We start from the raw sequence: 27,953 nt of genomic DNA, 5'->3' as shown, positions 1-27,953 counted from the left end.
TCAAAAACGCTTTACGGAGAACGCACACTTTGCGATTATGTTAGGTCTGCACCTAGCCACAGAAACGCATACAGCCATTTTCCAGCCAAGGAGTGTCACCAACGTCAGAAATAGCATTAAAATGAATCACTTACCTTTGTTGATCTTCATCTGGTGGCACTCCCAGGTCTCCATGTTAGACAATAAATGTTCGTTTTGTTCGATAATGTCCCTCTTTATGAGCAATAACCTCCTTTTTGTTCGCACGTTTTGTCCATTAATCTGAATGCAGAAGGCGCGAGCACTAATACCAGGATGAAAGTTTTTTTTTAAAGTACAATAAAAGTTAGTAGAAACATGCCAAGCGATGTTTAAAATCAATCCTTCGGTTGTTTTTGTCATAAATAATCAATAATATTTCAACCGGACAAAAGTTTGGTCAATAGGAAAGGAGAAACAGGAAAGGCGCGTTCACGATCGGGGCGCGTGGCTGATGAATGGAAATGTCCACTGGCCACTGATTGAAAGTGCTGCATCTCCGTAATTTTTCAGAGTAAAAGCCTTAAACAATGCCTAAAGACTAGCCACATGTAGAGGAAGCAATAGAGATCGTGAACTGGGTCCTAAGTCTTTGTATGGTGGACAGGCTTTCAATGGAAAAACAGCCTTTCAAAATAATAGCACTTCCTGGTTGGATTTTCCTCGGGTTTTCGCTTGCCATATCAGTTCTGTTATACTCACAGACATTATTGTAACAGTTTTGGAAACTTTAGAGTGTTTTCTATCCAAATCAACTAATTATATGTATATCCTATTTTCTGGGACTGAGTAGCAGATAGTTTAATTTGGGCATGCTTTTCATCCAAAATTCCGAATGCTGCCCCCTACCCTAGTGAAGTTAAGCAAAGCACTTAACCACAAAACTAGCGTCGGGGTAGTGTACTGTGGCTGATCCGCGCGGAGGGGTGGACAGTGTACTCTGATGGGGTTCTCCTTGGGGTCATGAGAGGGGCTGCACCAAATGATTGATGTATTATAATAATTGATTATGCTTATGTTGTATTAATAGAAGTGGAAGGGCTATAAGACCCCTCCCCCACTACATCTATAGGGTCCTGGACCACAGATTAGCAATATATATATTCATTATAAGGTTTAATACCTTTTCACAGTCCATTTCTAGTCTCTGTCCCTTATAAAGAAACGGTCTGAGAGATGTGTAAGTTATTTTCAGTCAAAACAGGGTGTTTGTGAGAAAGAACCTCAAGGCTAAAAGAGATTCATAGACACAGAACCCTGCAGGGGAGTGAAAGAGATGAGAGACTAGGCAGACATAACACGATGAAGCAACTTGGGGACAATTACTGTTGAGCCCTGCTGAGAACTATTTTCTCTCCTGCAAGTTTGTATAACTATATATGCATAGTCTTGGTCTCATGAGTAGAAGGTGTTAACGTAGGCAGTGACATCACTAGGGGTTGACTGCAAGCGTATTAAAGCAACTTGGACCCTTTCCTATTTGGCAGAACTTACTCGGAAACATGCACGCTATGTTCCCGTTGTCAACTTCTAGTCTGCAATTGCATTAATAAAAGTTTGATTGATTTACATAAAGATATTGTCTAATTGCTGATTTCACCAATAAGCCAATGATTGACAAGGAACATACCCCAACAACTCTATGGCAATACACATTAGTACTGTAAAACATGGGTAATTCCAAATGCCAGTGGTGATTAGGTTATTAGGTGACAGCTTGGAAAAATCTATAGTCTCCTTATCAAAAACATACAATATCACTTACCCTGTCCTCCAATAACAGGAATCACACTGTCATTTAGTCCAAGAGTTGTTCAATCGAAACCCACCGATACTGAAAACCAGCTTTAACCGAAGCAGCATTTAAATAATTCAGAGTACTTGACAGTCAACCAAAGGTTGAACAACATTATGACTTACCAACGACAGAGATGAACAGCTCCAATAACTGCTTATGACTTACCAATGACTGATGTTGCTACTAAAACTACTAAACAATTAGAGACATAATGACGCAATCATATTTTTCTTAGATCTTCAGCCTCTAACACAGCTTGTGAGTCTCGTGTTTCCCATCTAGGGCCCATAACTCACAGGCCTGGCAAGTCTCGTGTCTCCCATCTAGGGCCCATAACTCACAGGCCTGGCAAGTCTCGTGTCTCCCATCTAGGGCCCATAACTCACAGGCCTGGCGAGTCTCGTGTCTCCCATCTAGGGCCCATAACTCACAGTCCTGGCAAGTCTCGTGTCTCCCATCTAGGGCCCATAACTCACAGGCCTGGCAAGTCTCGTGTCTCCCATCTAGGGCCCATAACTCACAGGCCTGGCATGTCTCGTGTCTCCCATCTAGGGCCCATAACTCACAGGCCTGGCAAGTCTCGTGTCTCCAATCTAGGGCCCATAACTCACAGGCCTGGCGAGTCTCGTGTCTCCCATCTAGGGCCCATAACTCACAGGCCTGGCAAGTCTCGTGTCTCCCATCTAGGGCCCATAACTCACAGGCCTGGCAAGTCTCGTGTCTCCCATCTAGGGCCCATAACCCAGGCCTGGCGAGAGGAGAGGAGCTAAATTACGTCCTTGTGACTTCCACAGTAGCGTCTCACGAGTTCCAAACGGTTTACCCGTGGGCCTGGCCGTCTGCATACCACAGCACGGCGAGGACAGGGTTTAGGCCTGTGCATCCACAGATAGGATGATGTACATGCTCTGCCTTAGTCTCAATAACGTAACTATTGCAGAACAAACTCCTACTAACCATCTAGTGCTGGTGACAGAGGACTGTATGGCTATGGTGATTATAAACTATTTACATGTGTAAATATTTGAATGAACATAACAAGCTTCAACAACCGAGACATAAACTGAACAAGTTCCACAGACATGTGACTAACAGAAATTGAATAATGAGTCCCTGAACAAAGGGGGTGGGGGGGGGTAAAAATCAAAAGTAACAGTCAGTATCTGGTGTGGCCACCAGCTGCATTAAGTACTGCAGTGCATCTCCTCCTCATGGACTGCACCAGATTTGCCAGTTCTTGCTGTGAGATGTTACCCCACTCTTCCACCAAGGCACCTGCAAGTTCCTGGACATTTCTGGGGGGAATGGCCCAAGCCCTCACCCTCCGATCCAACAGGTCCCAGATGTGCTCAATGGGATTGAGATCTGGGTAATTCGTGGCCATGGCAGAACACTGACATCCCTGTCTTGCACAGAACGAGAAGTATGGCTGGTGGCATTGTCATGCTGGACGGTCATGTCAGGATGAGACTGCAGGAAGGGTACCACATGAGGGAGGAGGATGTCTTCCCTGTAACACACAGTGTTGAGATTGCCTGTAATGACAACAAGCTCAGTCCGATGATGCTGTGACACACCGCCCCAGACCATGACGGACCCTCCACCTCCAAATCGATCCAGTTCCAGAGTACAGACCTCGGTGTAACGCTCATTCCTTCAACGATAAACGTGAATCCGACCATCACCCCGGGTGAGACAAAACCGCGACTCGTCAGTGAAGAGCACTTTTTGCCAGTCCTGTCTGGTCCAGCGACGGTGGGTTTGTACCCATAGCCAACGTTGTTGCGGTGATGTCTGGTGAGGACCTGCCTTTACAACAGGCCAGTCCAGCCTCTCTCAGCCTATTGCGGACAGTCTGAACACTGATGGAGGGATTGTGCGTTCCTGGTGTAACTCGGGCAGTTATTGTTGCCATCTTGTACCGATCCTGTGCAGGTGTTGTTAGACGTGGTCTGCCACTGCGAGGACGATCAGCTGTCCGTCCTGTCTCCCTGTAGCGCTGTCTTAGGCGTCTCACAGTATGGACATTACAATTTATTGCCCTGGCCACATCTGCAGTCCTCATGCCTCCTTTCAGCATGCCTAAGGCACGTTCACGCAGATGAGCAGAGACCCTGGGCATCTTTCTTTTGGTGTTTTTCAGAGTCAGTAGAAAGGCCCCTTTAGTGTCCTAAGTTTTCATAACTGTGACCTTAATTGCCTACCTTCTGTAAGCTGTTAGTGTCTTAACGACCGTTCCACAGGTGCATGTTCATTAATTGTTTATGGTTCATTGAACAAAGCATGGGAAACAGTGTTTAAACCCTTTACAATGAAGATCTGTGAAGTTATTTGGATTTTAACCAATTGTCTTTGAAATACAGAGTTTATATGTAGGGCTGGGCGATATGGTAAAGATAATATATCACAATATTTTTCACATTTGACTGTATTTTATGTTTTCTAATAGTAACATTTCTAAATGTGCTTTATGAGTAGTGAGACCCTGGGCTGGCAACACTATAAGTGATGTCAATGGGTCTTTCTCTATTCTGATTGTTTTATACGGTTCAATTCAAATTCAACCAAAAATAAATTTTCTGCATTTTCATACATTTCTGCATTTCCTGCACTAGAGAATTTCCACACTGCCATGTAGGGCTGCACAATATTGGTAAAAACTCTAGGCCTTATTTTTAACCAAATGTTGCAATTGCGATTTGATTTGACTTGTGATTTAGATCAAATCACTTGGGTGAACTGTTGGAATCAGGAAAATATAATATTAATTCTATATTTAGAATATAAATAAGAGTGAGCACTTTGAATACGGTTAACTAGGAATTAGCAGCTAAGACAATTTGGCTAAAACTTGCAGACTGAACACAAGTGTCTTGTGGCCAAACAGATGCGCTCCTTGAGTGACAGGGGGTGGGCCTAGATCTGTGGTAAGCGTCATGGCAACTGTGCAGGGGGTGGGCCTAGATCTGTGGTAAGCGTCATGGCAACTGTGTGTAAACTTTTTTTTTTTTTTTAAATGGACGTTACACACGGTGTATCACATTTAACAAACCAAACATTAAAATGCCATTATAGAAGGTAAAAGCCCAAAACAGTCAATGCATCAGTACCGGTAAAATACCGTATACCGCCTAGCCCTAAATTAATGTGATGACATCCTTTATATCGTTATATATACGCTTAGATAGTTGATTAAATTATTGTTGATGTCGCCCAACCTTAGGACACCGTTCAGATGGAGAACAGAAATGTCAAGGAAGTGAATACTCACGACTCATTGGTTGCCAGATCATCATACATCATCACAACAATCTGCTCGTCAGGGATGCCATTCTTGTGGACGATCTGGTACGCATGGCAAGCATCTGCCTAGGAAGAAAAATAAGGTACTGTAAGTCAACAAATGAACTCCATCACATTCTGATAAATGAACATCAATAACTGCATCGAGGACATCGTCCCCACAGTGACTGTACGTACATACCCCAACCAGAAGCCATGGATTACAGGCAACATTCGCACTGAGCTAAAGGGGAGAGCTGCTGCTTTCAAGGTGCGGGACTCTAACCCGGATGCTTATAAGAAATCCTGCTCTGCCCTCCAACGAACCATCAAACAGGCAAAGTACCAATACAGGACTAAGATTGAATCATACTACACCAGCTCTGATGCTCGTCGGATGTGGCAGGGCTTGAAAACCATTACAGACTACAAATGGAAGCACAGCCAAGAGCTGCCCAGTGACACGAGCCTACCAGACAAGCTAAATCCCTTCTATGCTCGTGCCGAGACAAGCAACACTGAGGCATGCATGAGAGCATCAGCTGTTCCGGACGACTGTGTGATCACACTCTCCGTAGCCGACATGAGTAAGACCTTTAAACAGGTCAACATTCACAAGGCCGCATATAGAATAACTATCTTCAAAGTAATGACTCGGGACGTCGGGTTTGAAATGAAAGCTTCTTTTAGTAATACTACTTGTTCAGCATGTGCTGACCAACTGGCAGGTGTCTTCACTGACATTTTCAACATGTCCCTGATTAAGTCTGTAATACCAACATGTTTCAAGCAGGCCACCATAGTCCCTGTGCCCAAGAACACAAAGGCAACCTGGATGTATTATACTGTTATACTGATTGAGTCTGTAATATCAACATGTTTCGAGCAGATCATCATAGTCTCTGTTGCCTAGAATAGTAAGTTAACCTGCCCAAATGACTACAGACCCGTAGCACTCACGTCCATTGCCGTGGAGTGCTTTGAAAGGCTAGTCATGGCTCACATCAACACCATTATCCCAGAAACCCTAGACCCACTCCAATTTGCATACCGCCCAAACAGATCCACAGATGATGTAATCTCTACTGCACTCCACACTGCCCTTTCCCACCTGGACAAAAGGAACACCTATGTCAGAATGCTATTCATTGACTACAGCTCAGCGTTCAACACCATAGTGCCCTCAAAGCTCATCAATAAGCTAAGGACCCTGGGACTAAACACCTCCCTCTGCAACTGGATCCTGGACTTCCTGACGGGCCGCCCCCAGGTGTTGAGGGTAGCTAGCAACATTTCCGCCACACTGATCCCCAACACTGGAGCCCCTCAGGGGTGCGTGCTCTGTCCCCTCCTGTACTCCTTGTTCACTCATGACTGCATGGCCAGGCACGACTCCAACGCCATCATTAAGTTTGCTGATGACAACAGTGGTAGGCCTGATCACCAACAACGACGAGACAGCCTATAGGGAGGAGGTCAGATACCTGGTCGTCTGGTGCCAGGATAACAACCTGCCCTCAACATGATCAAGACAAAGGAGATGATTGTGGACTACAGGAAAAGGAGGACCGAGCACGCCCCCATTCTCATCGTTGGGGCTGTAGTGGAGCAGGTTGAGAACTTCAAGTTCCTTGGTGTCCACATCACCAACAAACTAGAATGGTCCAAACACACCAAGACAGCCGTGAAGAGGGCACGACAAAACCTATTCCCCCTCAGGAGACTGAAAAGGTTTAGCATGGGTCCTCAGATCCTCAGAAGGTTCTACAGCTGCAACGTCGAGAGCATCCTGACTGGTTGCATCACTGCCTGGTACGGCAACTGCTCGGCCTCCGACCGCAAGGCACTACAGAAGGTAGTGCGTACGGCCCAGTACATCACTGGGGCTAAGCTGCCTGCCATCTAGGACCTCTATACCAGGTGATGTCAGACGAAGGCCCTAAAAATTGTCAAAGACCCCAGCCACCCCAGTCATAGATAGTTCTCTCTGCTACCTCATGGCAAGAGGTACCGGAGTCTAGGACAAAAAGGCTTCTCAACAGTTTTTACCCCCAAGCCATAAGACTCCTGAACAGGTAATCAAATGGCTACCCGGACTATTTGCATTGTGTGCCCCCCCCTCCCCCAACTCCTCTTTTTACTCTGCTGCTACTCTCTGTTTATCATCTACGCATGGTCATTTTAACTATACCGACATGTACATATTACCTCAAATAACCAGACTAACCGGTGTCCCCGCACATTAACTCTATACCCACTCCTGTGTCGTCTGTTCACACTGCTACGCTTTATCTTGGGTCCAGGTCGCAGTTGCAAATGAGAACTTGTTCTCAACTAGCCTACCTGGTTAAATAAAGGTGAAAAAATATATATGATATATATATATCAGTACCACCTGTATATAGACTCGCTACTGTTATTTTCATTTCTTTACCTAATAACCATATTTTTTTACTTAAAAATTGCAATGTTGGTTAAGGGGCTTGTAAGTAAGCATTTCACTGTAAGGTCTACAGTGGTTGTATTTCAGTGCACGTGACAAATCAAATTTGATTTGAAATCAACTGAGGAGAGGTGGTGGCGTTATTGAGCATATTATGTACCTTTTTCTTTCTTTTTTTTACAGACAATCCTGTAGTTACAGAGGTCAATGGCAGGTCTGTATTCATAGTCTCAAATAGTAAATACTCAGTCTACTGATGGTGGAAATGTGGTAACAGATTGTACATGTTCTAACTTGAACTTCACGCTTGCCTGGTGTCTGTAGTTGTGCCAGCCATTGGAGCCAGCGACAATCACCACCCAGTTCTTCCCGTTTCCAGACTGCTGTGTGGGGAAAGCATTAGCCACCAGTCCTATACTGAGGCCCAGAAGGGTCAACGTCAACATGATCCTCTCCCAGTGTCCGTCTGTGTTTCTGGAAAAGGATAAATTACATTTTAAAAAGGTGTTATCACTGTGATCACATTCACTGCATATGGACAGGATGTCACGTTGCTTAGAGTGTTCCATTTTCACCTGATTTCGGGCACCTACACACTGCTAAAACTCCTCAGCTCTGCTTCAAAAAACACTTAAGTGTCTTCCTACCGGTCGCAGCCACTCAAAAAACTAGCAACTGACCAGCGCAAAACGTGGACACAAGGCCGAGGAGTATGTTTCACATCTCCATGTGTTACACAGGTTACTAACTAAATGTTTAGTTTTTGTCTCCACTGTCCTTACACAGTCAACGATGATACTCACACACATTCTTTTGTAAAATACTAGTTAGCTACAGAGCAGTGGGGTCAAAAACTTAAGGTAAAAAATACTTTAAAGTACTACTTAAGTCGTTTTTGGGATTATTTATATTTCTGACAACTTTGACTTTCTCCACTACATTCCTAAAGAAAATAATACACATTTTACACCATACATATCTCCCCTGACACGTAAAAGTACTCGTTACATTTTGAATGCTTAGCAGGACAGAAATTTTTTCTAATTTACGCACTTAATGTGAAAATCCCTGGTCATCCCTACTGCATCTGATCTGTCTGAGTAATGGAGTGTTCCCCTGGCTATCTGTAAATGATGTCTGAGTGTTGGAGTGTTCCCCTGGCTATCTGTAAATGATGTCTGAGTGTTGCCCTGGCTATCTGTAAATGATGTCTGAGTGATGGAGTGTGTCCCCTGGCTATCTGTAAATGATGTCTGAGTGATGGAGTGTGTCCCCTGGCTATCTGTAAATGATGATGTTGAGTGTTCTGAAATGATGTTGGTGTTGTGTTCCCCTGGCTGTCTGTAAATGATGTCTGAGTGTTGGAGTGTGTCCCTGGCTATCTGTAAATGATGTCTGAGTGTTGTGTCCCTGGCTAGTGTTCCCCTGGCTGTCTGTAAATGATGTCTGAGTGATGGAGTGTGTCCCCTGGCTATCTGTAAATGATGTCTGAGTGTTGGAGTGTTCCCCTGGCTGTCTGTAAATGATGTCTGAGTGATGGAGTGTTCCCCTGGCTGTCTGTAAATGATGTCTGAGTGTTGGAGTGTTCCCCTGGCTGTCTGTAAATGATGTCTGAGTGATGGAGTGTTCCCCTGGCTATCTGTAAATGATGTCTGAGTGTTGGAGTGTTCCCCTGGCTATCTGTAAATTATGTCTGAGTGATGGAGTGTTCCCCTGGCTATCTGTAAATGATGTCAGTGTTGGAGTGTTCCCTGGCTATCTGTAAATAAAGAATGGTGCTGTCTGGTTTGCTTAATATAAGGAATTTGAAATGATTTATACTTGTACTACTTAAGAATATTTTAGCAATTACATCTACTTTTGAAACTAAAGTATATTTAAAACCAAATACTATTACTCAAGTAGGATTTTACTGGGTGACTCATTTTCTATTAAAAAGGTATCTTTACTTTTACTCAAGACATGCCACCAGGGGTCTTTTCATAGTCCCCAAATCCAGAACAAATTCAAGAAAACGTACAGTATTATATAGAGCCCTTATTGCATGGAACTGCCTAGTCAAAGGGTAAATAAAATAAAAAGCAAGCCAGTTGTGGTAATTTCAGTAAACAAATAGCGCAAATCAACATCCGGTATAAAGTAACGCTACAAGTTGCAATATTTGAACTGTCGCGGCAAGTCCCGTCTACCGGCTGACGCCCCTAGGCTACCCTGGGGCGGCAGGGTAGCCTAGTGGTTAGAGCGTTGGACTAGTAACCGGAAGGTTGCAAGTTCGAATCCCCGAGCTGACATGGTACAAATCTGTCGTTCTGCCCCCGAACAGGCAGTTAACCCACTGTTCCTAGGCCGTCATTGAAAATAAGAATTTTGTTCTTAACTGACTTGCCTGGTTAAATAAAGGTAAAATAAAAATGTACCATTGTGCTCTCATTGAAAACACTGACAAACTATTTCCACTTTAAGTTGACTTAAAAGTGCAGATCTCGGTTCCTTATCTCCTATGATTGACTCATCCTACGGTTTAAACTTTCATATCATCTTTGTCGTTTTGTCTTTGTTATGTTTCTCTTAATGCTCGGGGGGTTACGAAACAATGTGAAGCGCAAGGCCTTATTTTTATTTGCTAAACAATTTCGAACAGATTTTTGCTTTTTCCCCCAAGAGTCTCACTCAATTTCGGCTGATGCCAACTTCTGGAGGTCACAGAGGGGCATCGATATTTGGCTTTCCCGAAGATCTGAACCCTCCGCTTGGGTCACTACAATGAAAAATACCTTTGGTGGTAATATTCTATACTGGGAATGTGACCCCTTTGGTCACTTTATTTGTCTTGTGATCCGTTACAATGACAATACGCTCATTACTGTAAACGTCTACAACACCAAACATGATAATGATGAGTTGCTTGAATCTATAGAGAAATATATACTTCATTGGTTATCTAAATTTCTCAATTCGTTATTATTGATAGGAGGGGACTTTAACATTACAATAGATTATTCAACTGATCGATGGACCCCAGGTAGGCCAACCAATCAGAATGTGGGTTTAATATTACTGATATATGGAGAGAGAGGTTTCCGGCCAATTTACAAACGAAACACCCCATTTTCTTACTTTACAAAAATAAATTGAACTGTATTTTAAGACAATTAAATATTGTTAGATTTATAAGTGTCTGTATGTCCCTTAAAGTACTTGTGTAATGTGATATTATACACCCCAATTGTCCTTTGTATGTTATTTATATATACCTGCGTTCCCACATGTACTTCCTGTATTGATTTGACGTTAATAATAAAACATTTAAATAAAACACTGACATCCGGTTTGCCGTCTACCTTGTACCATCTAAAAGCATCATACGTGCTGTTGATCCTATGGCTGCCAACAAACTAAGTTAGCTGTTACCTACTTCATCATTTTCAAAGCACAGGTCTAGCTACAAGTAGCACATTATGTCACTGTAAATTCTCTAAAGTTAGCTATATTTTGAGGTGCCATAGAAAATTAAAAAACGTTTGATTACCTTTTTTAAATTTATTTTTTTAACCTCTTTGTTGCTATCAGGAAGACTCCAAAAACGTGTGTAGCTGGGACAAGCTAGGAGACAGGACTTTCATACACATGTTGGAGATGGGGAAACGTGAGGGGTTTGGCCGACAGCCAATCAGACTGCGCCAAGAGCGGGGAAGGGGGGACGATGACCGTAAACACATGATTCAAAGGAATGTGCTTTTTCTCTTTCTTTGATAAAAATAAGCGTCTTTGAAATTACTGTCTTTACTGTTTAAACAAACAATAGGACATTTTGTGTTAAATCTAGCTTTCCTATATTAGGTTATACTGTAGTAACAATTTGGAAAAAAGGTTGATTTTGATTTCATTTTACGAGGAAGACACTTATTATGTGATGTGTTATATGTATGCATAAAGAAAACCGTAATGTTAACATGTATGTTTGAATAACTGCAAAGGGGTGTTTATTTTAGTCACTGATGTGTGTTATACTGTAAGTCACCCAAATAACACTGATGTGTGTTATACTGTAAGTCACCCAAATAACACTGATGTGTGTTATACTGTAAGTCACCCAAATAACACTGATGTGTGTTATACTGTAAGTCACCCAAATAACACTGATGTGTGTTATACTGTAAGTCACCCAAATAACACTGATGTGTGTTATACTGTAAGTCACCCAAATAACACTGATGTGTGTTATACTGTAAGTCACCCAAATAACACTGATGTGTGTTATACTGTAAGTCACCCAAATAACACTGATGTGTGTTATACTGTAAGTCACCCAAATAACACTGATGTGTGTTATACTGTAAGTCACCCAAATAACACTGATGTGTGTTATACTGTAAGTCACCCAAATAACACTGATGTGTGTTATACTGTAAGTCACCCAAATAACACTGATGTGTGTTATACTGTAAGTCACCCAAATAACACTGATGTGTGTTATACTGTAAGTCACCCAAATAACACTGATGTGTGTTATACTGTAAGTCACCCAAATAACACTGATGTGTGTTATACTGTAAGTCACCCAAATAACACTGATGTGTGTTATACTGTAAGTCACCCAAATAACACTGATGTGTGTTATACTGTAAGTCACCCAAATAACACTGATGTGTGTTATACTGTAAGTCACCCAAATAACACTGATGTGTGTTATACTGTAAGTCACCCAAATAACACTGATGTGTGTTATACTGTAAGTCACCCAAATAACACTGATGTGTGTTATACTGTAAGTCACCCAAATAACACTGATGTGTGTTATACTGTAAGTCACCCAAATAACACTGATGTGTGTTATACTGTAAGTCACCCAAATAACACTGATGTGTGTTATACTGTAAGTCACCCAAATAACACTGATGTGTGTTATACTGTAAGTCACCCAAATAACACTGATGTGTGTTATACTGTAAGTCACCCAAATAACACTGATGTGTGTTATACTGTAAGTCACCCAAATAACACTGATGTGTGTTATACTGTAAGTCACCCAAATAACACTGATGTGTGTTATACTGTAAGTCACCCAAATAACACTGATGTGTGTTATACTGTAAGTCACCCAAATAACACTGATGTGTGTTATACTGTAAGTCACCCAAATAACACTGATGTGTGTTATACTGTAAGTCACCCAAATAACACTGATGTGTGTTATACTGTAAGTCACCCAAATAACACTGATGTGTGTTATACTGTAAGTCACCCAAATAACACTGATGTGTGTTATACTGTAAGTCACCCAAATAACACTGATGTGTGTTATACTGTAAGTCACCCAAATAACACTGATGTGTGTTATACTGTAAGTCACCCAAATAACACTGATGTGTGTTATACTGTAAGTCACCCAAATAACACTGATGTGTGTTATACTGTAAGTCACCCAAATAACACTGATGTGTGTTATACCCAAATAACACTGATGTGTGTTATACTGTAAGTCACCCAAATAACACTGATGTGTGTTATACTGTAAGTCACCCAAATAACACTGATGTGTGTTATACTGTAAGATCACCCAAATAACACTGATGTGTGTTATACTGTAAGTCACCCAAATAACACTGATGTGTGTTATACTGTAAGTCACCCAAATAACACTGATGTGTGTTATACTGTAAGTCACCCAAATAACACTGATGTGTGTTATACTGTAAGTCACCCAAATAACACTGATGTGTGTTATACTGTAAGTCACCCAAATAACACTGATGTGTGTTATACTGTAAGTCACCCAAATAACACTGATGTGTGTTATACTGTAAGTCACCCAAATAACACTGATGTGTGTTATACTGTAAGTCACCCAAATAACACTGATGTGTGTTATACTGTAAGTCACCCAAATAACACTGATGTGTGTTATACTGTAAGTCACCCAAATAACACTGATGTGTGTTATACTGTAAGTCACCCAAATAACACTGATGTGTGTTATACTGTAAGTCACCCAAATAACACTGATGTGTGTTATACTGTAAGTCACCCAAATAACACTGATGTGTGTTATACTGTAAGTCACCCAAATAACACTGATGTGTGTTATACTGTAAGTCACCCAAATAACACTGATGTGCATAATATATACAAATATGATGCACTTCGCTTGTCTCTCAATAACCTATCAAATCGGCACCGTCTCGCTTGTCTCTCAATAACCTATCAAATCGGCACCGTCTCGCTTGTCTCTCAATAACCTATCAAATCGGCACCGTCTCGCTTGTCTCTCAATAACCTATCAAATCGGCACCGTCTCGCTTGTCTCTCAATAACCTATCAAATCGGCACCGTCTCGCTTGTCTCTCCATAAACTCCCATATTGGCACCGTCTTGTGACCCATTTCTATGAAAAACATTTATTTTATTGGACTGCTCAGCAGAAATTGTACAGCGACATCCCGAACACCATAGATACCTCGTGACTAGTTTTAGTAGAGCATCCCACCCACTCAGTTCAGCACCTGCCCCTGTGTACTATGGAACTAGGGTGAAATACTTCTGGATTAATACTGTTCTCGTTAACTCTTTGGGGCGGCAGGGTAGCCTAGTGTTGGACCAGTAAACCCGCAAGAGCTGACAAGGTACAAATCTGTCGTTCTGCCCCTGAACAGGCAGTTAACCCGCTGTTCCTAGGGCCGTCATTGAAAATAAGAATTTGTTCTTTAATTGACTTGCCTAGTAAAATAAAGGAAAAATACTGCATATGTCCCTGGTCTAGACAAACTACTGCAGTGTCATGAGTACGGAAACCCTTTCCAATACACTTTAAAAATCACTATTATTTGTATTTCCCCCCCGATAGTAAATGGTTCCTTTGTGTATCTGAATAATAGTTTGTATGTTTATGACTGAAATGTTGTAAAAAACATATAAAAAAAAAAAAATTCCACATAAATTGCATCCAATTGGCGACAACTGATATTATAAAATCAGCATAAAAATATTTTTAAAAAATATAAAAAGTTTTGCGTTTCTTTTTCCTTAATAACAAATCAATACAGGAAGTACATGTTTGAACACAAGAGTATATAAATAACATACAAAGGACAATTGGGGGGTAAAATATCACATTACACAAAGACCTTAAGGGACATACAGACACTTATAAATCTAACAATATTTAATTGTCTTATAATACAGTTCAATTTATTTTTTTAAGGTAAGAAAATGGGGTGTTTCGTTTGTAAATTTACATTTGTGAATATGGAATTTGGTCAAAAGAATAATGAAATGAATTACATAAAATTGTTTCAGCTTATTTCTATCATAGGTGAAGAATCCAAGCAGTACATCCCACCACAGTAGTGTAAAATCTTCATGAATGTGTTCAATTATAAACCTACTGATGTCTTGCCACAGTTTTCTTACATGAATACAATGCCAAAGAAGATGCAACAAAAGATGGTCATTACAAAAGGAGCAATTTGAGTTGATGTTTTCCTTCAACTTCTTCATATAGTGGTTGGCAGGACAATAACAAGTAGGTATATGCGTGTCAACATCCAAACGTTTTTCCAACAGATATTATCAATAAATCTGCTCCAATAAAGGCATGACAACATCCTGCTGAAACAAGGATCGTATCGCTCTGTTGTTGAATGGACCAAAAGAGAAACAAATCTTTAGGTGTTACAGGGACCTTGTAAAGTGAAACGAATTCCTTATAACTGAGTAAAAGACATTTACCAGTTGGCTCACCAATAGGATATTATTTCTGAACCAATATTCTAAAAACAGAGAGGTATTTTTATACAATATATCCCCATTATTCCATATATAATATCTGTGTGGAGAAAAATTGTGTTTTTAAATGAAGGACCATGACAAGAAAACCTGCCGATGAAAAGCAGAACGTTTCCTAGATGGCAGGCAGCTTAGCCCCAGTGATGTACTGGGCCGTACGCACTACCCTCTGTAGTGCCTTGCGGTCGGAGGCCGAGCAGTTGCCAATACCAGGCAGTGATGCAACCAGTCAGGATGCTCTCGACGTTGCAGCTGTAGAACCTTCTGAGGATCTCAGGACCCATGCTAAACCTTTTCAGTCTCCTGAGGGGGAATAGGTTGTCGTGCCCTCTTCACAACTGTCTTGGTGTGTTTGGACCATTCTAGTTTGTTGTTGATGTGGACACCAAAGAACTTGAAGTTCTCAACCTGCTACACTACAGCCCCAACGTTGAGAATGGGGGCGTGCTCGGTCCTCCTTTTCCTGTAGTCCACAATTATCTCCTTTGTCTTGATCACGTTGAGGGAGAGGTTGTTGTCCTGGCACCAGACGACCAGGTATCTGACCTCCTCCCTATAGGCTGTCTCATCGTTGTTGTTGATCAGGCGTACCACTGTTGTCGTCAGCAAACTTAATGATGGCGTTTGAGTCGTGCCTGGCCATGCAGTCATGAGTGAACAGGGAGTACAGGAGGGGACTGAGCACGCACCCCTGAGGGGCTCCAGTGTTGGGGATCAGTGTGGCGGATATGTTGCTACCTACGCTCACCATCTGGGGGTGGCCCGTCAGGAAGTCCAGGATCCAGTTGCAGAGGGAGGTGTTTAGTCCCAGGGTCCTTAGCTTAGTGATGAGCTTGGAGGGCACTATGGTGTTGAACGCTGAGCTGTAGTCAATGAGCAGCATCCTCACATAGGTGTTCCTCTTGTCCAGGTAGGAAAGGGCAGTGTGGAGTGCAATAGAGATTACATCATCTGTGGATCTGTTGGGGTAGTATGCAAATTGGAGTGGGTCTAGGGTTTCTGGGATAATGGTGTTGATGTGAGCCATTACCAGCCTTTCAAAGCACTCCACGGCAATGGATGCGAGTGCTACAGGTCTGTAGTCTTGTAGGCAGGTTACCTTACTGTTCTTGGGCACGGGGACTATGGTGGCCTGCTTGAAACATGTTGGTATTACAGACTCAATCAGTATAACAGTATAATACATCCAGGTTGCCTTTGTGTTCTTGGGCACCGGGACTATGGTGGCCTGCTTGAAACATGTTGGTATTACAGACTCAATCAGGAACATGTTGAAAATGTCAGTAAAGACACCTGCCAGTTGGTCAGCACATGCCCGGAGCACACATCCTGGTAATCCGTCTGGCCCTGAGGTGTTGTAACTTTAATGGGTTACAGAGTTAATGTTTACCGTTAATTCATTGAGCTGTATCTACAGATATTTTCTTCACAGTTATTTACATATGTAATTGTATTAGAATTCATGTGTTGGAGATTGAGAGAACTACATAAATATTTTTGTTTGTATTAGTTAGTATTGGATTACGCTTTTGACTGCAAGTTCCAGAATGCCATGCGACAGGAAGTAGAGAGAGAACGCGGCAGTTATGTACAAGTGATTATTCTGACTTTCGCTAGCAACTTTCTTTTATTGTTTTGTAGAATCTAAAGTTGTTAAATGTAACGTGAACAAGTAGTATTACTAAAAGAAGCTTTCATTTCAAACCCGACGTCCCGAGTCATTACTTTGAAGATCGTTATACTATATTTTGGTGGCGAAACCCGGGAAAAGTATGAGCTGGATTTGAAGTGGCTGAAATGGCTGAGGATGAACGTCGGCATGAAGCAGAAAGAATGAGACGAAAGCGGGGTACCATTCGAGGCGCAACACCACGGATTTTGAATCAGATTGACGTGGAAATATCCCAGTCAAATCCGGATACCGAGTACATTGTTGGAATTGCTATCAGTTTTGGAGGACAGTTTGTTTGAACTCGATCGTGGAATTGAACAGTTAACGCCATTGGACGGATTGGAGGCAGACATTGCGGAGGATTTACAAAGAGCGCGTTATCATGCTGAAGAGCCATGCACAACGAGTGATAGAGAAAAAAAGAGGACGTCAATCCACTACCAGCACGTGTGAGTGACGCTAACTCAAACAGATCACAGAGACAATGTTATATAAATAATCTAATATAAAGCGTTACTAGCAGACCAAAGCTCTGGTTAAACCGGATGCCCTCAGATAACTCTGGGCCCAGTGTCCTCAGTCAAGTTTAGAGCCTGTGTGCAATAACATGATTATCCGAAGGACACACAGCTGCCATCACGCAAATATTACTCCCCTGTAAACTACAAAGAGTAGCCTGCAACACTAACGAGCTTAGAAGTGCCAAGCTATCTCACTGACATTGACCCTTGCATGCACTCCTGCATAAACAGGAAACACCTGAGCCTAAAGCAGACATTACCAATATCCACGCTTCCTTGACACACATACATCTCATGAAGCACTGTACACACACACTCTACCCCCCCCCCCCTACTGGTCGGGTGCCAAGAGCAATGGACTTTGCTGTGCACCAATGGGGCCCGCTCTGGCTAGAGCAAGGCCCGCCTCCAACTCTTCAGGACCAGTCAGAAGACCAACACGACGAGACTCCACCTACATTATTCTGTGTATACATTCTGTTGTAAACTCTGGCGAGGTAGCCTAATTATTCTGACTCCTCACAGAGTCGCATTGCTTAGGTCCGTGCACGATAAACGGCAGGACAATATATCTATGACCAATAAATTGCCTTTTTGATACACCTGATTCCACTCTGTCCAGCGTCGTTGTTTTGCATTCCCTCTCAGTATGAAACACTAACAACAATCAAAGTTGATTATTGAGAAATGTAGATGTCAGTATGTGGCAGGAGTTTTGGAGCCCGTATGAGACTGCTATTCACAACAGTGATTCACTGTGTAATAAAGAGAAGTTTATCTATCTGAAAACACATCTCAATGGACCAGGTGCAAAGGCAGTAGCAGGACTGATGTTAACAGACCGTAACTATGATGATGCAATCGCTCTACTCAAGAGCATATTTGGAAGGAAAGACCTTGTGATTAGTGCTCATATGTCAAAGCTGCTGAATCTCACACCTGTGAAGAAATCCTCTGATCTAAATGCATTGAGGCAGCTATATGATGAATGTGAAATTCAGATTAGGAGCCTGGAATCACTGGGTGTGGTGTCAGAATCCTATGGAAGCCTACTATTCCCAATCTTACTGCAGATGATTCCAGAGGACATAGCTCTTGACTATAGTCGTCAGAGGGGAGTAGATGATGAATGGAAAGTGTCTGAGATCGTCAGTTTCCTACAGAAAGAGGTTCAGAGCAGGGAGAGAGCGCTACAAATGACAAGATCATACAACCAACAGAAAGAGAGCAAACCATGGAACAAGTCATGCTTCTCCAATGAAATGAAAACAAAAAGACCCAACATGCCCTCTGCTGCAGCACTACATACAGCCAGCCAGAAGGAACAAAACGGTCTATTCTGTGACAGTGCAGACCACAAAGGCATGGGTAGAAGGCCCATTGGGCAGGAAGATAGCTCGTTGCTTACTAGATGGAGGCAGTCAGAGAAGCTTCATACATGAAAACCTTGTGAAGGGCTTGAAGCTACCAGTAATCAAACAAGAGGCACTCACTCTTCACACGTTTGGCTCCTCTTCTCCAGCAACGTCCCAACGCAACACAGTGAAAGTCATCTTGGAGAACGTCTGGGACAAACAGCAGAGAATAGAGATAGAGGCAATTGAAACCCCAAAAGTGTGAACAGCTGTGATGAAGGTTCCTGGTGAACAGATTCAACATGAGCTCAATAGAAGGGGACTGCAGCTCGCAGACCTACCAGGAGATGACAATGATCCTGAACTCTCTGTCCTGATAGGAGCAGACTACTACTGGCAGATAGTATCAGGCCGAGTGGAGCGACTGACGGAGACGCTAGTTGCTTTAGAGAACACCTTTGGATGGTCGGTGCAGGGACCCGTGTCCATGTCAAGTGTCGCCGAGGCAACATGCATGTTCATCCCACTGGATAAAGACACACTAGTATCCAAACAACTGCATGCATTCTGGGAGCTTGAGTCTCTGGGTATTCTAAGCGAGAAAACACAGAACCCAGAGGAAACGACTATAGAATCGCCAAGAAACGGTTTGAAGGTCTGAAGAAAAAGACGTTGACATTGTACAGCAGATCCAATGAAGTGGTAGAGGACGACTTACAACAGGATATGGCAGAGGACGTGCCTAAGGACAACGTAAAATACTACTTACCTCACCATGCAGTACTCCGAGAAGATAAGGTGACAACAAAACAGAGTGGTGTTTGATGCCTCGTCCCATGAAGATGGCTGTCCATCCCTCAATGACTGTCTACTCACAGGACCGAACCTGAATCCGGATCTGCTCAGCGTTCTGATAAAGTTCAGACTACATGAGATGGCAGACATCAAGAAAGCTTTCCTGCAAATATCCCTAGCAGAGAGAGACAGAGACGCCGTGAGATTTCTATGGCTCACTGGCCCACCAAGGGGAGAAAATGAAGAGGAGCTGCGTGTGCTGAGGATGAAAAGAGTGGTATTTGGAGCTTCCCCAAGTCCATTTTTGCTGGCAGCTACAACCAGGAAGCACCTGAAACAATATGAAACAGAACAAACAGAAGTTGTAGAGATACTGAGAGAGTCACTCTATGTAGATGACTTCAATGCAAGTTCACTCAATGTTGAAGAGGCTTACCTTGTGACAACAACTGCAAAGCGAATGCTGTCGATTGCAGGCATGGACCTCTGCAAATGGATGACCAACTCTCCGGAACCGAAAACAAAATGGGAGGAGAGTACGACAACTGACCACCTGTTGATGCTAGAAACATTAGTGCTGAAGGTTTTAGGTTTAGTATGGAGACCGGAAACAGATGACTTTGTGTTTGACCTCAGGCCGTTACTGATCATTTTAAAGCAAAAGGAAAACACATAGAGAAGTGTTCTGCAGTCGTCTGCACGTATCTTCGACCCTCTTGGTTTCCTGACCCCCTTCACCATCAGGATCAAGTGCATGTTCCAGGAAATGTGGGAGTGGGGACTCAGCTGGGACGAAGAATTACCACCTGATCTGACACGAGAATGGCAACAGTGGTGTTCAGACCTACCCCAGTTACACCAGCTTGGCTGTGCTTCCATTTGTAGTCGGTTTTCAAGCCCTGCCACATCCGACGAGCATCAGAGCTGGTGTAGTATGATTCAATCTTAGTCCTGTATTGGTACTTTGCCTGTTTGATGGTTCGTCGGAGGGCAGAGCAGGATTTCTTATAAGCTTCCTGGGTTAGAGTCCCGCACCTTGAAAGCAGCAGCTCTCCCCTTTAGCTCAGTGCGGATGTTGCCTGTAATCCATGGCTTCTGGTTGGGGTATGTACGTACAGTCACTGTGGGGACGATGTCCTCGATGCACTTATTGATGTTCATTTATCAGAATGTGATTGAGTTCATTTGTTGACTTACAGTACCTTATTTTTCTTCCTAGGCAGATGCTTGCCATGCGTACCAGATCGCCCACAAGAATGGCATCCCTGACGATCAGATTGTTGTGATGATGTATGATGATCTGGCAACCAATGAGAAGTGAGTATTCACTTCCTTGACATTTCTGTTCTCCATCTGAACGGTGTCCTAGGGTTGGACGACATCAACAATAATTTAATCAACTATCTAAGCCTATATACAGTGGGGCAAAAAAGTATTTAGTCAGCCACCAATTGTGCAAGTTCTCCCACTTAAAAAGATGAGGCCTGTAATTTTCATCATAGGTACACTTCAACTATGACAGACAAAATGAGGAAAAAAAATCCAGAAAATCACATTGTAGGATTTTTAATGAATTTATTAGCAAAATATGGTGGGAAATAAGTATTTGGTCACCTACAAACAAGCAAGATTTCTGGCTCTCACAGACCTGTCACTTCTTCTTTAAGAGGCTCCTCTGTCCTCCACTTGTTACCTGTATTAATGGCACCTGTTTGCACTTGTTATCAGTATAAAAGACACCTGTCCACAACCTCAAACAGTCACACTCCAAACAATTGGTGGCTGACTAAATACTTTTTTGCCCCACTGCATTTACAGTTACTACCTATCCTGATTTATAATGCTGTTTACTTTCCTCATGAGAATGGAGACAGACTATACTATATAGACATACTGACAAGCTGAATGTGCTTTGAACATGAAGTCATACCAGCTCCGGTAAAGAGATCAGAGATTCGGGTGACTCTGGGTTGAGTCACTGATGTGATCATCCTGTCTGGGATGGCCCTATTACAGGGGCTGAGTCACTGGCTTACTGGGGCTCTCTCATGCCGTCCCTGGGAGGGGTGAGTCACCTGAGTGGGTTGATTCACTGATCTGGTCATCCTGTCTGGGTTGGCGCCCCCCCTTGGGTTGTGCCGTGGCGGAGATCTTTGTGGGCTATACTCGGGCTATACTCGGCCTTGTCTCAGGATGTTAAGTTGGTGGTTGAAGATATCCCTCTAGTGTTGTGGAGGCTGTGCTTTGGCAAAGTGGGTGGGGTTATATATTTGATTTGATGACTTCTACATCATTTTTACTAAACCACACAATTAACAGGGGGCAGCAGCGTAGCCTAGTGGTTAGAGTGGAGGGGCAGCAGCGTAGCCTAGTGGTTAGAGTGGAGGGGCAGCAGCGTAGCCTAGTGGTTAGAGTGGAGGGGCAGCAGCGTAGCCTAGTGGTTAGAGTGGAGGGGCGGCAGCGTAGCCTAGTGGTTAGAGTGGAGGGGCGGCAGCGTAGCCTAGTGGTTAGAGTGGAGGGGCGGCAGCGTAGCCTAGTGGTTAGAGTGGAGGGGCGGCAGCGTAGCCTAATGGTTAGAGTGGAGGGGCGGCAGCGTGGCCTAGTGGTTAGAGTGGAGGGGCGGCAGCGTAGCCTAGTGGTTAGAGTGGAGGGGCGGCAGCGTAGCCTAGTGGTTAGAGTGGAGGGGCGGCATTGTAGCCTAGTGGTTAGAGTGGAGGGGCGGCAGGTAGACTAGTGGTTAGAGTGGAGGGGCAGCAGGTAGACTAGTGGTTAGAGTGAAATATACAAGGGGTACCGGTACAGAGTCAATGTGGAGGCTATATACAGGGGGTACCAGTACAGAGTCAATGTGGAGGCTATATACAGGGGGTACCGGTACAGAGTCAATGTGGAGGCTATATACAGGGGGCACCGGTACAGAGTCAATGTGGAGGCTATATACAGGGGGTACCGGTACAGAGTCAATGTGGAGGCTATATACAGGGGGCACCGGTACAGAGTCAATGTGGAGGCTATATACAGGGGATACCGGTACAGAGTCAATGTGGAGGCTATATACAGGGGGTACAGAGTCAATGTGGAGGCTATATACAGGGGGTACCAGTACAGAGTCAATGTGGAGGCTATATACAGGGGGTACCGGTACAGAGTCAATGTGGAGGCTATATACAGGGGGCACCGGTACAGAGTCAATGTGGAGGCTATATACAGGGGGTACCGGTACAGAGTCAATGTGGAGGCTATATACAGGGGGTACAGAGTCAATGTGGAGGCTATATACAGGGGGTACCAGTACAGAGTCAATGTGGAGGCTATATACAGGGGGTACCGGTACAGAGTCAATGTGGAGGCTATATACAGGGGCACCGGTACAGAGTCAATGTGGAGGCTATATACAGGGGTACCGGTACAGAGTCAATGTGGAGGCTATATACAGGGTATTACGGTACAGAGTCAATGTGGAGGCTATATACAGGGGGTACCGGTACAGAGTCAATGTGGAGGCTATATACAGGGGGTACAGAGTCAATGTGGAGGCTATATACAGGGGGTACCAGTACAGAGTCAATGTGGAGGCTATATACAGGGGGTACCGGTACAGAGTCAATGTGGAGGCTATATACAGGGGGCACCGGTACAGAGTCAATGTGGAGGCTATATACAGGGGGTACCGGTACAGAGTCAATGTGGAGGCTATATACAGGGGGCACCGGTACAGAGTCAATGTGGAGGCTATATACAGGGGGTACCGTTACAGAGTCAATGTGGAGGCTATATACAGGGTGTTACGGTACAGAGTCAATGTGGAGGCTATATACAGGGGGTACCGGTACAGAGTCAATGTGGAGGCTATATACAGGATGTACCGGTACAGAGTCAATGTGTAGGCTATATACAGGGTGTTATGGTTCAGAGTCAATGTGGAGGCTAAATACAGGGGGTACCGGTACAGAGTCAATGTGGAGGCTATATACAGGGGGTACCGGTACAGAGTCAATGTGGAGGCTATATACAGGGGGTACTGGTACAGAGTCAATGTGGAGGCTATATACAGGGGGTACCGGTACAGAGTCAATGTGGAGGCTATATACAGGGGGCACCGGTACAGAGTCAATGTGGAGGCTATATACAGGGAGTACCGGTACAGAGTCAATGTGTAGGCTATATACAGGGTGTTATGGTACAGAGTCAATGTGGAGGCTAAATACAGGGGGTACCGGTACAGAGTCAATGTGGAGGCTAAATACAGGGGGTACCGGTACAGAGTCAATGTGGAGGCTATATACAGGGTATTACGGTACAGAGTCAATGTGGAGGCTATATACAGGGGGAACCGGTACAGAGTCAATGTGGAGGCTATATACAGGGTATTACGGTACAGAGTCAATGTGGAGGCTATATACAGGGGGTACCGGTACAGAGTCAATGTGGAGGCTATATACAGGGTATTACGGTACAGAGTCAATGTGGAGGCTATATACAGGGTATTACGGTACAGAGTCAATGTGGAGGCTATATACAGGGGGTACCGGTACAGAGTCAATGTGGAGGCTATATACAGGGTATTACGGTACAGAGTCAATGTGGAGGCTATATACAGGGTATTACGGTACAGAGTCAATGTGGAGGCTATATACAGGGGTACCGGTACAGAGTCAATGTGGAGGCTATATACAGGGGGTACCGGTACAGAGTCAATGTGGAGGCTATATACAGGGGGCACCGGTACAGAGTCAATGTGGAGGCTATATACAGGGGGTACCGGTACAGAGTCAATGTGGAGGCTATATACAGGGTATTACGGTACAGAGTCAATGTGGAGGCTATATACAGGGGGTACAGAGTCAATGTGGAGGCTATATACAGGGGTACCAGTACAGAGTCAATGTGGAGGCTATATACAGGGGTACCAGTACAGAGTCAATGTGGAGGCTATATACAGGGGGTACCGGTACAGAGTCAATGTGGAGGCTATATACAGGGGCACCGGTACAGAGTCAATGTGGAGGCTATATACAGGGGTACCGGTACAGAGTCAATGTGGAGGCTATATACAGGGGCACCGGTACAGAGTCAATGTGGAGGCTATATACAGGGGTACCGTTACAGAGTCAATGTGGAGGCTATATACAGGGTGTTACGGTACAGAGTCAATGTGGAGGCTATATACAGGGGGTACCGGTACAGAGTCAATGTGGAGGCTATATACAGGATGTACCGGTACAGAGTCAATGTGTAGGCTATATACAGGGTGTTATGGTTCAGAGTCAATGTGGAGGCTAAATACAGGGGGTACCGGTACAGAGTCAATGTGGAGGCTATATACAGGGGTACCGGTACAGAGTCAATGTGGAGGCTATATACAGGGGGTACTGGTACAGAGTCAATGTGGAGGCTATATACAGGGGGTACCGGTACAGAGTCAATGTGGAGGCTATATACAGGGGGCACCGGTACAGAGTCAATGTGGAGGCTATATACAGGGAGTACCGGTACAGAGTCAATGTGTAGGCTATATACAGGGTGTTATGGTACAGAGTCAATGTGGAGGCTAAATACAGGGGGTACCGGTACAGAGTCAATGTGGAGGCTAAATACAGGGGGTACCGGTACAGAGTCAATGTGGAGGCTATATACAGGGTATTACGGTACAGAGTCAATGTGGAGGCTATATACAGGGGGAACCGGTACAGAGTCAATGTGGAGGCTATATACAGGGTATTACGGTACAGAGTCAATGTGGAGGCTATATACAGGGGGTACCGGTACAGAGTCAATGTGGAGGCTATATACAGGGTATTACGGTACAGAGTCAATGTGGAGGCTATATACAGGGTATTACGGTACAGAGTCAATGTGGAGGCTATATACAGGGGGTACCGGTACAGAGTCAATGTGGAGGCTATATACAGGGTATTACGGTACAGAGTCAATGTGGAGGCTATATACAGGGTATTACGGTACAGAGTCAATGTGGAGGCTATATACAGGGGGTATACAGAGTCAATGTGGAGGCTATATACAGGGGGTACCGGTCAGAGTCAATGTGGAGGCTATATACAGGGGCACCGGTACAGAGTCAATGTGGAGGCTATATACAGGGGGTACCGTACAGAGTCAATGTGGAGGCTATATACAGGGGGTACCGGCAGAGTCAATGTGGAGGCTATATACAGGGGGTACAGAGTCAATGTGAAGGCTATATACAGGGGTACTTACAGAGTCAATGTGGAGGCTATATACAGGGGGTACCAGTACAGAGTCAATGTGGAGGCTATATACAGGGGGCACCGGTACAGAGTCAATGTGGAGGCTATATACAGGGGGCACCGGTACAGAGTCAATGTGGAGGCTATATACAGGGGGTACCGGTACAGAGTCAATGTGGAGGCTATATACAGGGGGCACCGGTACAGAGTCAATGTGGAGGCTATATACAGGGGGTACCGGTACAGAGTCAATATGGAGGCTATATACAGGATGTACCGGTACAGAGTCAATGTGGAGGCTATATACAGGGGGTACCGGTACAGAGTCAATGTGTAGGCTATATACAGGGTGTTATGGTACAGAGTCAATGTGGAGGCTAAATACAGGGGGTACCAGTACAGAGTCAATGTGGAGGCTATATACAGGGGGTACCGGTACAGATTCAATGTGGAGGCTATATACAGGGGGTGCTGGTACAGAGTCAATGTGGAGGCTATATACAGGGGGGTACTGGTACAGAGTCAATGTGGAGGCTATATACAAGGGGTACCGGTACAGAGTCAATGTGTCGAGGTAATTGAGATAATTATGTACATGTAGGTAGAGTCATTAAAGTGACTATGCATAGATAATAACAGAGAGTAGTAGCAGTGTAGAAGGGGGGGTGGCAATGCAAATAATCTGGGTAGCCATTTGATTAGCTGTTCAGGATTCTTATGGCTTGGGGGTAGAAGCAGTTTAGAAGCCTCTTGGACCTAGACTTGGCGCTCCGGTGATGTACTTGGCCGTACACACTACCCTCTATAGTGCCTTGCAGTCGGAGGCCGAGCAGTTGCCGTAGCACCGCCAGTGATGCAACCCGGCAGGATTCTCTCGATGGTGCAGCTGTGAAATCTTTTGAGGATCTGAGGACCCATGCCAAATCTTTACAATCTCCTGAGGGGGAATAGGTTTTTGTCGTGCCCACTTCACGACTGACTTGGTGTGCTTGGACCATGTTAGCTTGTTGTTGATGTGGACGCCAAGGAACTTGAAGCTCTCAACCTGCTCCACTGCAGCCCCGTCGATGAGAATGGGGGCGTGGCTCAGTCCTCCTTTTCCTGTAGCCCACAATCATCTCCTTTGTCTTGATCACGTTGAGGGAGACGTGGCGATGATATCGGTTTCCTGTCTATCTGGTTCTGTTTCCATCTGTTTAATGCACGGAATATTATGTATCACAGCATGTTTAGAACCGTTCCTTGATAAGACATGTGGGAGCTTGTCAGCCGCTCTGCACGAAGCAAACACAGATCCATGACTTTCTGTGATGTCATCTCTATATCCATATCACTGTGTGCACCTACAGTATATTGGGATCACTGTACAATTAAAAGATTACAAAAGTGTGTCGTTACTGTGGTGTAGCAGAGGTGCTTTGTGATACAGTTGGAGTCAGACGTTTACATACACTTAGGTTGGAGTCATTAAAACTAGTTTACATACACTTAGGTTGGAGTCATTAAAACTAGTTTACATTCACTTAGGTTGGAGTCATTAAAACTAGTTTACATACACTTAGGTTGGAGTCATTAAAACTAGTTTACATACACTTAGGTTGGAGTCATTAAAACTAGTTTACAAACACTTAGGTTGGAGTCATTAAAACTAGTTTACATACACTTAGGTTGGAGTCATTAAGAGTCATTAAGACTAGTTTACATACACTTAGGTTGGAGTCATTAAAACTAGTTTACATACACTTAGGTTGGAGTCATTAAAACTAGTTTACATACACTTAGGTTGGAGTCATTAAGACTAGTTTACATACACTTAGGTTGGAGTCATTAAAACTAGTTTACATACACTTAGGTTGGAGTCATTAAGACTAGTTTACATACACTTAGGTTGGAGTCATTAAGACTAGTTTACATACACTTAGGTCGGAGTCATTAAACCTTGTTTTTCAACCACTCCACATATAGCTTTTTAAAATAGTTTTTTTCTATACGTTTTGGCAAGTCGTTTAGGACATCTACTTTGTGCATGACACAAGTCATTTTTCCAACAATAGTTTACAGACAGATTATTTCAC

General features: G+C 43.8%; 1 protein-coding gene across 1 annotated transcript in view; it reads right to left on the bottom strand.

Annotated features, from left to right (window-relative positions):
- The window catches only part of LOC115146537 (legumain-like), a 47,360-nt gene extending 36,205 nt beyond the window's left edge, over nt 1-11,155 (bottom strand). Inside the window, exons 1-3 of the mRNA XM_065004399.1 lie at nt 11,071-11,155; nt 7,853-8,015; nt 5,088-5,185 (exon numbers count right to left, since the gene is read on the bottom strand). Coding sequence (XP_064860471.1) covers nt 5,088-5,185; nt 7,853-7,987 — 233 coding nt within the window. The 5' untranslated portion in view covers nt 7,988-8,015; nt 11,071-11,155. The remainder of the gene's footprint in view (nt 1-5,087; nt 5,186-7,852; nt 8,016-11,070) is intronic.
- Between the last annotated feature and the right edge of the window lie 16,798 nt (nt 11,156-27,953).

The sequence above is a fragment of the Oncorhynchus nerka genome, linkage group LG18 (genome assembly GCF_034236695.1).
Source record: "Oncorhynchus nerka isolate Pitt River linkage group LG18, Oner_Uvic_2.0, whole genome shotgun sequence".
NCBI classification, from domain to species: domain Eukaryota; kingdom Metazoa; phylum Chordata; class Actinopteri; order Salmoniformes; family Salmonidae; genus Oncorhynchus; species Oncorhynchus nerka.
The sequence above is the reverse complement of the archived record's forward strand: the minus strand, read 5'-3'. Positions and strand labels throughout refer to the sequence as shown.